A 13,061-nucleotide genomic window follows, 5' to 3' on the forward strand; every position below is an offset into this window, starting at 1 on the left:
TACCTCTCCAAGCAAAACACAACATGTAATCAATGGAAAAATATTTCTGAACTGATCAGACTGAAATACATAACTGACTGACAAGAAACATAAGAAGTGAAGCAGCTACTGTGTCACCTATTCATAAATATAGCTGTCTTTTTCAATACACAAATGTACAACTGAAAGGCTATGGCTTGTGGAGTGTTAGGACAGTTTCATGCAAAAAAATTAAAATGCTATGGATACTTCAGAAGAATGAATGTGAGTGACAAGCCAAGAAAATGTATATAACGTTCAAAATTATGCCAAGCTTGTGAGAGAATGATCTTGGGTGATGCAAGAGTATCAGAACAGAGATGAGCAGCACATGACCCACTGAACCTTGGAGCCTGGCACACAACACAACACTATGCAAGCTCCTCTACACTTGTCTAACTCAGTTCCAAATTACAGAACAGAGAATTCCTACTTCCACTTCACAAGTCACATAAACTTCAGTTTGTTTCTCTTCTTGAGGGCTCATACACCATCTCTCTTTCTTCAAAGTACCTCAAATTCTATTGATATTTATGTATGCAGATTTTTGTATTCATTAATAATACAACAATCATTACATCACTGATTTTAGCTTAGCTTAGTATCCTTTCAAAACCTTCCGGAATGACACACACACACACACACACACACACACACATATACATTACACGCCCAGTAGCTCAAAGGTTAGAGCGCTGGCTTCACATGGCAGAGGACCAGGGTTCAATTCCCCGCCCGGGTGGAGATATTTGGGTGTGTCTCCTTTCACGTGTAGCCCCTGTTCACCTAGCAGTGAGTAGGTACTAGGAAAAGTGATGGAGGATGTAAATCGAGAAGTTGTGACCTTGTTGTCCCGGTATTTGGTGTGTGCCTGGTCTCAGGCCTATCCGAAGATCGGAAATAATGAGCTCTGAGCTCGTTCCGTAGGGTAAAGTCTGGCTGTCTCGTCAGAGACTGCAGCAGATCAAACAGTGAAACACACACACACACACACACACACACACACACACACACACACACACACACACACACACACACATGGAAATGGAAAAGAGTGAAAGACAACCCGTGGGAATCTATAAGATGAGAGATGGAGTAGAACTGGAGAAAGTAAAAAAGGAAAAGGACTTAAGAGTGACGATGGAAGAAAACAATCAACCGGTAAGTCATATTGATAGAAGTTTTAGAGAAACATATAATTTGCTAAGGAATATTGGAGTAGCATTTCACTACATGGACAAAGAAATTATGAAGAAATTGATAAGTACTATAATAAGACCCAGATTGGAATATGCAGGAGTAGTGTGGACCCCTCATAAAAAGAAACACATAAGGAAGTTGGAGAGACTACAAAAAATGGCTACAAGAATGGTTCCAGAATTTGAAGGGATGACATATGAGGAGAGACTAAAGGCTATGGATCTACCAACCCTGGAACAAAGAAGAGAGAGAGGAGATCTGATACAAGTTTATAAATTGATCAACGGAATGGACCAAGTGGATAATGAGAAACTGATCCTAAGAGAAGAATATGACATTCGAAGCATAAGATCACATAGTAAAAAGCTGAGAAAAAGAAGATGTCTGAGAGATGTTAAAAAATATAGTTTCCCGCAAAGATGTATTGAGACGTGGAACAGTTTAAATGAAGAAGTAGTGTCTGCATCGAGTGTGCATACTTTTAAAGTAAGATTGGATAAGTGTAGATATGGAGACGGGGCCCTGTAAAACTACAACTAGGTAAATACACACACACTGTCAAAAAGCCATACTGACAAGACGTGCAAAAACAGCTCCAAGGGGAGGCACTTCAGCAGGCTATGGAACCTGACCTAGACATGTGTACAGAAGGATAGGGGGACCATAAGGTTCTCCTGTTTGCAAAATAAATAAGATTTGGATACTGTATAGAACGGAAAAATGGAGAGAGGCAGAGCTAGGTGGCGCTGCCAAATGTATGGGACCAAAATAAACAGTATGTTTTGAAAACCAAAGGTTTATCAAAACACCTGTTGGTCTGAAGAGACTAAGGATTTTTCTGGATTTAGGGAGGAAAGAGGTAATATGAAGAGGCTGATAAATATGGAAAGGAAGATATGATACATGAAGGAGATGATGTCAAATATGATGGAACAACAAGACAAGTTGATAAAAGAAAACACTGAACAAAAAGGGAGATTAGAGGAATGTGACAAAGTAAGAGAAATAAATCAAGTCATGAAGGAGGAGATGCAATAGATAAGGAAACAAAACGATATACTAAAGGCTACATGTTGCGAGTATGAAGACTCCTTAAGGAGACTACAGAAAAAAATACAGGATGGGGAGGATAAAGTAGAGAATGGAATGGGCGAAAGCAAATTGGAGGAATTATGAAATGCATGGAAACAAGAACAGAAAGAGGAAAAAGTTAAATTTTCAGAGGTAGTAAGGAAGCAAATTCAGGAAAAGACAAAGGACACTGTTATACAAGTAATTAAGGAAAAAGAAGATCTAGTGAGGGATACAGTGGATAAGAGGAAATGTTTCTTAATTTCGGGGATGAAGGGGAAAAAATTCCAAACAAGTTCGTAAGAAGGCGAGAATAGAGGGAATTCACCAAAACTATTATCAAACAGGTCCAGGACAGCACACAGGAGTTGGACCAGGAAGTGGAGGAAGTGATTAGGTTGAGAGAATTTAGTGAAGGGGGTAAGAGACTAATGAAAGTGAGAATGAGATCGCAGGTGGTAGTGGAAGAAATTATGACAAGGAAAGGGAACCTGGTTGATGATACTGAATTTAAGGATATATGGACGAAAAGAGATATGAGCCTGGAAGAGAGGGAAAAGGATGAAGTGCTAAGAAATGAAGCTAAGGAAAAAAATGAGAAAAGGGCGGAGATCGAAAAAAAGAATTTCTACTGAAGCGTTCTAGGTATGAGACTAAAGAAGTGAAATCTACAGAAGGAGGTCATTGAAGAGGCAAGAAATTAAGAGTGACTTATACTAATGTAAATGGGTTGTTATCCAGCATGCTGAAGGTTAGGGATTATTTGAAAGAGAAAAAGCTGGAAGTAATATGCATCATTTAAACAAAATGAAGAGTGGAGATCAATGTTAACTGTAAGGAGGAGGGTTTTAATAGCTGAAGAAGAGACGGGAAGGGTAAAGGGCAGGGGTGTGGAGTCGGAGTCGGAGTCAAGGAGTCGAGGAGTCGGCTACTTTTGGCCGGAGTCGGAGTCGGAGTCGGAATTGGAGTCAGAGTCGGAGTCGGTAAAAATATGAGCGACTCCGACTCCTTTATGTGATAAATTTTCGAGTAAAGATTCCACTTCATGGAGACTGAAGATTCCTACAAATTGGGAGAAATTGACTTGTGGAGGATGTGTCCAATCAAGCACTACATATAAAGATCATTTTCATCAACTTATGATAATTATATAATCGTCAAGTACACTTTTATAGATTGACTCGAAAAAATGTAAGTATTGATTCTCTTAACTTTCTTCTTTTTTGGGTGTGGCAACTAGTGGGCTTTTTGCTTAATCTTTTCCCTTGGCCACCATCCCTGATGTGAAAAAAAAATAGACTATATCGTACTGTAAAAAAAAAAAAAAAAAAAAAAAAAAAAAAAAAAAAAAACGGAGTCGGAGTCGCAACCTTCAAATTTCCTGGAGTCCGAGTCGGAGTCGGAGTCGCAACATTTAAATTTACTGGAGTCGGAGTCGGAGTCGGACTTTTGAAAATCCGACTCCACACCCCTGGTAAAGGGGGAGAAGTGCTAATAATGGCTCGTGATAATATATGTGTGGAGGAAGTGCAATATGGTAAGGGCAAGGTGGAAGTAATAGGAGTAACAATCAAAAACAGAGGAATTAAAAAAAAGAAAAATCAATGTTACATATGTGCTACCAAAGACAAATACATGGGTAACTGAGGAACATAAGGATATGCAAAGAGAGGTGATTAAGTGCTTAGATAACATGTTGAGAAGAGATGGAATAATACTTTTAGCTGGAGATTTTAACTCTAAAAAATAAAATGGAGAAAGATGGAAGTAATGGATAATGCAGGGCAGTGGAGTGAGGAGGTGTTACAGTTGACTCTGGTAAATACAATGGACCAGTGGGTGGAGGAGTCAACAAGGTACAAAGGGAAAGAAGAACCATCATTGCTTGACCTAGTATTCACAAAGAAACCAGAGCCCACTTCCAACATACAATATCTTAGTCCATTGGGAAGAAGTGATCATGTGACATTAGAGCTGGAACTACAGGAGGAGGATGGGATAAGTTACAGAGATGACTACAAAAGAGAAAAATTAAATTATGCAAGAGAAGATCTTTAAAAATCAAGAGACATTTTTGCTGACATTGAACGGAGAAACATTATGTATGAAAGAAAAATCCAAGGAAAATATGAAATATTCTTAAAGAAACATAACGAAGGAGTAAAGAAATACATACTTTTTATAGTTAAGAAAAAACTACACACTTGGTACAAAGCTAGATGCACAGAAGCTAAAAAGGCAAAAGATTAAGCTTGGAAGAAACTCATAAAGCAGAGAAATGACAATAACAGACAGCAGTATAAGACTGATAAATGAATATATAAAAGTAAGGAGAGAGGAAGAAAGAAACTTTGAGAAAGATGTGAATAAAAGCAAAGACAAAGCCAAGCTTTTCTACAAATTCAGATATGGCAAAATGAAGAACACGGAAACAATAGAAAAAATAATTAAAGGAGGGAATACATACCAAATAGAGTAGGAAATGTGTCAAATAATGAATGAAAGCTTCAAAACGGTATTCACTGTAGAAGAAGATTTTGCAGAATCTAATAGGACATTACATTGTCAAGGATTACAGCAAATCACAGTGCACGAAGAGGATATTGAAAGATTATTGGATAATTTGGATGTCAGAGAAGCAATGGGGCCAAATGGTATACCAGGCTGGGTGCTAAAAGAATGTAAAGAGCAACTACTGGATCCAATTTGAGAAATAATTACAAGTTCACTAAATCAAGGGAAAGTTCCACTACAATGGAAAAGAGCCAACGTAATACCAATATTCAAAGGAAGAAAGGCAACTGAGCCATTAAATTACAGACCGGTGTCATTTACAAGTGTTATAGGAAAGTTGCGAGAAATAATTATCAAAGAAAAACGGGTTAAACATCTAGAAGAAGAACAAGTCATATCAAACAGACAATTTGGGTTTAGGACAGGACAGTCATGTGTGTCAAACTTATGAAGCTTCTACTCGAGAGTAATAGAGGGACTGGAAAGCAGAGATGGATGGGTGGACACAGTATACCTGGACATAAAAAAGGCTTTGGAAAAAGTCCCTCATGGAAGACTACTTCGGAAACTAAAGAACATAGGAGGACTGCGAGGAACTTTGTTAGAATAGAAAAAGAATTATTTGAAGGACAGGAAGAAGAGAACTGTGATCAGAGATACATACTCATCTTGAGGTAAAGTAACAAGTGAAGTTCCACAAGGGTCATTGTTAGCCACCATTATGTTTCAGATTTATGTAAACGACATTCACAATGGGATAAACAGTTACATTAATTTATTTGCAGATGATGCAAAGCTGTTAAGAGTTATCAAAACCCGGGAGGACTGTCTGCTGTTGCAGGAAGATATAAACAAGATCTATGAGTGGATCAGGAAGTGGAAATTGGAGTTCAATGCCAAGAAATGTCACATAATGGAACTAGGAAAGAGTAAAAGAAGACCAGTGTGGAACTATTTGATGGTAGAGGAACAAATATTAAAGACTTAAGAAGAAAAAGGTCAGGAAAATCTGAACACTAAAAAGCACATAAGATATTTGGATTATCATATAAAATTTGGACTAATATAAGAGTGGCATTTCAATACATGGACAAAGATATGATGAAAAAAATCATCACAAGCATGATACGTCCAAGGCTGGAATATGCAGCAGTTGTGTGGTCTCAGAGTTCTAAAATGGATACAAGAAAATTGGAAAGGGTACAGAAAATTGCTACAAAGATGGTGCCAGAATTAAAAGACCTAACATATGAAGAACAACTGAAGGAAATGGGATTGCCAACCTTACAAAATAGAAGAGAACGTGGGGACCTAATAACAATATACAAGATAGTCAATGGCATTGAAAAGATAGACAAGGAAGACCTGGTGCTGTTGACAGAAGATGGAAGGACAAGAGGACATGAAAAAAAGATCAGGATGAGGCAGTGTGTGAAGGATATTGGAAAATACAGTTTTCCACACAGAATGGTGAAAAAGTGTAATGCATTTTATAATGAAGTTGTTACAGCACATAATGTGCATAACTTTAAGAAAAAAATTAGATAAATGGAGACATGGAGACAGGACACTATGAGCCTCACTCAAACCCTGTACAATACAACTAGGTAAATACAACTAAGTAAATACACACACACACACACACACACACACACACACACACACACACACACACACACACACACTGCACCAGCACAGCCCCAGGGTATCCTTGCTCTCCATCACTGCTGAGGCGCGAGAACACCACTCTCTCTTCACTGACGTGGCTCTCCCACACATGCTGCAACACACATCATGACACATTACCACTGATGGCACATCAATGAATACAATAGAAAAACATGTAAGAGGAAAACTGCTTGTAACAATGTGAGGAAAGTTGATTAATTACACAAGACACTTTTTCTTTCCTTATCAGATTACTTATGAGCAATGAAAATTATCCAATGAAATCCCTCAAGAAAATTATATGTAGTATTGTTATACTATACCTCTGTGATGCATCATATCAAATTGCTATATTGATTAAGCAGTTTAAAGATAATTATGTGAAATGATAAAAAAAATAAATTAAAAAAATAGGTTACTTTATCTCAACTATACTTGACTTTTAAATTCAAGCAAGATAAACAGAAAAAATCATTAAATATATTTAATATTAGCCACATAGGAGCAGGCGCACACACTCACCTTGTCCCAGCCCCTCGTTCCCCCATGCAAGTGGTTGCCATTGTTGTTGATGGTGAGGCTGTACTGCTGCCCCTCCACCATCAGCTTGCCCTTGCCAATGCGATTGGCACAGCGACCAACAGAGCTTCCCTGGTATGCATTCTCTAAGTATCCTGCAGCACAAGGAAAAATAAATATAACACTACTACATAATGAATTATCTTATGCACACGTCAGCAATTTGGCACACTCACGAACCTTTCATATCATCAAATCCAAGAGTAACATGGTCTTTCTTCCCAGACTTGTCAGGGACCACAATGGCACTCACACAGGCACCATAAGAAATGACCTGTGGAATAATAACACAAACAATGCATTAGCCTCCCATATAACATGCTTTAATAGGTGCTTAATGGTGTTTGTGCTCAAATTCATTAAACAAATATGATGACTTTTCTATTTCCCTGGACACCCAAAAAGTTTCTTCACCATACTTGTTGTAGCCACATAACAATGGAAGTTTTCACAAAACTAAATTTAATCTAATCTCCACATCCTAAAAGTTGTCTTCCTGGCAAGTCACAAACATTTGTTGGGAGGAGGCAACATAGGACCAAACAAGACTATTCTCACTGAGACCATCATTCTTACCACATCAAAATATATGAAAAAATATTAAAAACACCAGAATACCAATTAAGTTTGTGATGTGGCACAGCAAGTCATTGCAGCTCACCTGCACCTCCACCCCTGATGCACTGGTCAGGGTGTAGCGGTCCACCTTCACCTCCACATTTGAGTCAGGGTCATGGAAGACACCAAACATATCCTTCCTTATGCCTTTCATTTCAAAGTCCTGAAAGAAATAATGAACCCAGTCAATATTTATTGTTATATTTTCAACTGCCACACATAATGGTAATATACCAAAAGGTACAAGTTGTAGATTTGTTGTCTCTACCATTGATATTGTCATTGACATTTCTTAGTCTTTGGATAGTCTTCATTGATATACTAGACTAATACTTATTTCCCATTCCCACGTGTCACGGTGATCACATGTCAATGATGTGAATGTAGTGTCAGCACAGCCCACATTGACCAAGTGCAATCTGGCCATGGTAATCATCTTGACCTAATTAGTAACATATCAGATGTAGAGTTTTCAGAGGAGACAATAGCAGTTCTTGAGACATATACAGAGAGATGGAAAAGTGGAGAGGAAACTTTTGCTCGGCACAGCTTAAGGAAGAAGAGCCAGATGAAAATACAAATGTTCATAGAGACCTTGATCAAAAACAAACAGGAGATGAAGTGTGAGAGATCTGGTCAGGATGGTGGAAGGAAAAGAATGGGATATGGCATTTCATGATCACCGACATTACACTTCAGTAAGTAAGGGAATAGACTCATGTTTATCACTCAGTTTCCTGGCAGGGTTTAATACTGGACGACAACCTCTCATGACCGATTTATTTTGTCTTTAAACCACTTTCTTAGTGTTTCCAAGCATCTTTTGGTGATATTACAGAAATAATTGCATTCGCTGTCATTCTTTTTCCCTTCTGACACCTAGAACAGTTTAATTTCTGAATATAAGAAGCAAAATTATTGATTACATTAACTAGAACTGATCCAGAAGACTAAAAAGCAGTCACAATAAAACATCATTTCACTAAATACTACAACTTCGAACAACTTGTACCTTCAAAAGCAACACACTTGCTGGACACACAACAACTAAGAAGAAGCCAATGAGTAAAGGCAGTGTTATGCTATCTGCTATCTCTTATAGCACTTAACCCTGTACATGACAACCAGGATGCTCCTCAGGAATTAAAACACACACACACACACACACACACACACACACGGGACATCGTCGATGGCGGAGGTGGTCGCTGAGCTCCAGAGCAATCATCTATAATTCTACAGTTACCTAAGAGTAACCAAGGTGGGAAAGGAGCTGGTAATGTTTGTCCCGTCTCCATATAGTCATGTTAACTGTTGATTAGCAAAATAATGTCCAGTGAAGGTAAATATAAACTGTAGCCTGCGTTTGAGCCATCAGCTGGTTTGTTTACGTCTGCGCAACATGGCGGCCGTGAACTCGAAAGAGGAATCAGACTTCACAGGGTTTCAAGGAATAATGGAAAAGAGCGCTTATGTGAAGAAAATTCTGGAGTTAGAAGGTAAAATTGAAAACTGTTTGAAAAGTATGAGGGCCTGGAAACGAGTTATGACAATGTAAAGAGAGACTGTGCCGATATGAAGAAGGAAAATGCAGCACTGAAAGAGGAAGTTAAGCTAATTAAAGTGAATTGCGAAAAATGTGGAGAATCTCTAGGAAAAGTGATGGAGAAGCAGGCTGAATGGAAAAAAGTCAGGAAGTGGAAAGAAAGGAGGTAAATTACAAAGTTGCAAGTCTGGAAAAGGAAATCAAAGAGTCAGGGAGAAAACTTTGGGCCTTGCTGAAATTATAGATCAACAGATCATAGAAGAGAAGATAGCTGAGAAAGTGGTGAAGGTTATTAAGTCAAATGAGACATTGGTGAGGGAAACTGTAGACAAAAAGAGATGTGTGGTGATATTTGGTGTGGAGGAGGATAAGACACCGAGTAAAATGGAGAGAGAGAAAACATAAAAAGGTGATAAATAATATCATTAATGTGGTGCAGGAGGAGGAAAAGACCTAGTACAAGAAATAGAGGACTTCCATAGAATTGGAAAGTTCACAAGAGAAGGTATGAGGCCAATAAGAATCAAACTTAAGTCACAAAAGGATGTAGATGAATTGGTGGAGAAGTCATGGAGGCTAGCCCAGCAGGAAACAACAAGGAAGATTTGGTTGAGAAGAGATCTCGGTGAAAAGGAAAGAGAAATGTTAAATGAGTTGAGAAAGGAGGCTTTGAAAAAAATGAAGAGAGGACAGAAGAGGAGAAGAAAGAGTTTTTCTGGAGAATCTTGGATATGAGACTGAGGAAGTGGTTCATAACCCAGAAAAGTACAGCAAGAAAGGACTAAAGAAACTTACATATGAGCGAAATGTAATGTATTCCAACATAAATGGAGTGATATCGGGATTTTAGAACTCAACGATTACTTGAGGGACAAGAACCCAGATATTGTGGGTCTTACTGAAACAAAACTGAGAGAGGAGAAGACCTGATGAAGGTTGGAGAAGGAAATATAACGTTTGGAAAAGAAATAGAGTAGGTAAGATGGGAGGAGGAGTGATGTTGCTGGTTAAAAAGATATAAAGGTGGATCAAGTGAAAAAGGTATGGGAAAGGCAGAAGTGCTAAAGATCAGAGCAGAAACTAATGAAGGAAAAAGAGGCACTACATAGTGGTGTACGTACCACCTAAGACAAATGCATGGTCAGTACAGGAATATGAAGAAATGATAAGTGATACAGGAACATGTCTGGAAGAAATGTTGGGTGGCTGTGAACGAACTATAATGATGGGAGATTTTAATTGTAAAGAGGTGTGTTGGGAGGACTGGTCAATGGAAGGATCAGAGACAACATGGGGAAATACACTATTGACACTGGCAATGGAAAATGTGTTAACTCAGTGGGTCAAAGAAGATACTAGGTTTGGAGGAGAGGGAGCATCGTCAAGACTGGACTTGGTCTTTAGTACAGAGCCAATGGTCATTGAGGAGATGAGGGTGGAGTGCCCTTTAGCAAAGAGTGATCATGCAGTTTTGGAGTTCAAGGTGATAGACGAAGAGAAATCTAGAAGAAATGAAGAATATAAAGTGGGAAGATGGAATTATGCCAAGACAGATTTTGGAAACCTAAAGAAATTCTTTCAAGAGACAAATTGGATGAAATTCAAGAGTGCTAAGGAGCAAATGAAAAGTGGAAGGAATTTATAAAAATATACAAAGAAGGTGAGAAAAATTTGTACCAATAAGACAACATAGAGAAGTTGGAAAGCAGGACTGGTTTAACGATAGATGTGAAAAGGCTAGAACAAGAAAAGAGGATGCATGGAAGAGGTGGAGAAGGAAAAGACGGATTAAGCAGTGGGAAAGTTACAAAAGAGCAAGAAATGAATATGTGTTGATTAGAAGAGAAGAAAGAAAGAAACAAGAAAAGGATATAATTGATAAATGTAAAGACCAACCAAGGCTTTTTACAGACATGTGAACAACAACATCAAAAATAGAGAAAGTATTGAAAGTTTAGAAGTAAATGGAGTATGCAGTGAAGATCCCAGGAAATGGCAGAGGCTATGAATGGATGCTTTCGGAAGGTATTCACAAAGGAGACTGCTTTTGACAAACCACTGGTAATGGAACAGAAAGGGATTATGAAGGAGTTTCAAGTAACTGTGGAGGAGATCAAGAACATGATGGGGAGTTTAGAAGTGAGAAAAGCTGTGGGACCTGATGGGGTATCAGGATGGATTTTAAGAGAATGCAGGGAGCAATTGGCAGAAAAAGTTTGTGAAGTAATTGATGCCTCATTAAGGGAAGGTGTAGTGCCCCAAGACTGGAAAAGAGCTAACATTGTCCCAATCTATAAATCAGGTAACAAGAGAGACCCATTGAACTATAGACCAGTGTCACTTACAAGTGTGGTAGCTAAGATGTGTGAGAGGGTGGTGAAGAATAGATGGACAGACTTCTTGGAGAAAAATGACATACTTTGTGAGTGTCAATTTGGTTTTAGGAAAGGGCGTTCATGCACGACAAACCTGATATGTTACTATTCGAGGGTGATAGATGTAATACAGGAAAGAGATGGTTGGGCTGATGGAATATATCTGGATTTAAAAAAGGCCTTTGATAAGGTACCACACCAGAGACTGATCTGGAAACTTGAAATGGTAGGAGGAGTGCATGGCAGTTTACTAAAATGGATGGAAGACTTTTGGTAGGAAGAGAAATGAGAACAATAATTAAGGACAGACCATCAGAATGGGGATTGGTGGAGAGTGGAGTTCCACAGGGATCAGTGTTGGCACCAGTAATGTTCGCAGTCTACATAAATGACATGGTGGATGGGGTGTCCAGTTATGTGAGCCTATTTGCAGACGATGCAAAATTGTTAAGAAAAGTGAGATGTGACAAAGATTGCGAACTACTCCAGGAAGACTTGGACAGAATATGGAAATGGAGCTGTACATGGCAAATGGAGTTCAACACGACAAAATGCAAGAAAATAGAGTTTGGCAAGAGTGAAAGAAGAATCAGGAGTATGTACAAGATAGGAAATGAAGACATAAAACCAGTCATGAAGAAAAAGACCTTGGGGTGACAATTACCAATGACCTATCGCCAGAGAGACATATAAACAAAATAATTGGAGAAGTATTGAACTTATTGAGGAACATAAGAGTGGCGTTCGTATATCTAGATGAAGAAATGATGAAGAAAATAATTACTGCAATGATAAGACCGAGGCTTGAATATGCAACAATACAGTGGGCTCCGAACTTAAAGAAACACATAAGGAAACTAGAGAAAGTACAGAGGGCTGCAACGAAAATGGTGCCTGACTTAAGAGATTTGACTTATGAAGACAGACTGAAAAGAATGCAACTTCCAACCCTGGAAAACAGAAGAGAAAGGGGAGACCTGATAGCAATATACAGAGTGATGATTGGCATGGAAAAATGGATAGGGAAGATCTGTGTATGTGGAATGGAAGAATGTCGAGAGGGCATGGGAAAAAACTAAAATGGCCACTTATAGGAGAGATGTGAAAAAATATAGCTTCCCTCATAGAAGGGTGGAAGCATGGAATAGTTTAGACGTGGAAGTGGTCAACGCAAGGAATATTCATGATTTTAAGAAAAAGCTGGACATTAATAGATATGGAGACGGGACAACACGAGCATAGCTCTTTTCCCGTATGTTACAATTAGGTAAATACAATTAGGTAAATACACACACACACACACACACACACACACACACACACACACACACACACACACACACTGCAATACATAAGTTAATGAATCCAAATAATCTCTGTTAAAGCAGCTCACTCAACACACAAATGTACAAATATCGAAAGTAAAAGAATAAATAAATAAATAAAAATTGTGGAAATCTTAGCACACTGTA

At 38.5% G+C, this 13,061-nt stretch overlaps 1 protein-coding gene across 9 annotated transcripts in view; it reads right to left on the reverse strand.

The window, feature by feature from the left end:
* LOC123507073 (galactose mutarotase-like) overlaps positions 1-13,061 on the reverse strand; it is a 31,072-nt gene that overhangs the window by 7,530 nt on the left and 10,481 nt on the right. For 7 of the 9 annotated variants that reach the window (XM_045259618.1, XM_045259621.1, XM_045259626.1 and 4 more), the window contains 4 exons: positions 7,712-7,831; positions 7,231-7,324; positions 6,994-7,145; positions 6,493-6,583 (listed from right to left, as the gene is read on the reverse strand). In XM_045259618.1, coding sequence (XP_045115553.1) covers positions 6,493-6,583; positions 6,994-7,145; positions 7,231-7,324; positions 7,712-7,831 — 457 coding nt within the window. Of the gene's footprint in view, positions 1-6,487; positions 6,584-6,993; positions 7,146-7,230; positions 7,325-7,711; positions 7,832-8,680; positions 8,805-13,061 lie in introns of those variants that run through there. The other 2 variants (XM_045259622.1, XM_045259619.1) reach the window with 2 other exon arrangements.

Source organism: Portunus trituberculatus, chromosome 21 (assembly GCF_017591435.1).
Source record: "Portunus trituberculatus isolate SZX2019 chromosome 21, ASM1759143v1, whole genome shotgun sequence".
Classification (NCBI taxonomy): domain Eukaryota; kingdom Metazoa; phylum Arthropoda; class Malacostraca; order Decapoda; family Portunidae; genus Portunus; species Portunus trituberculatus.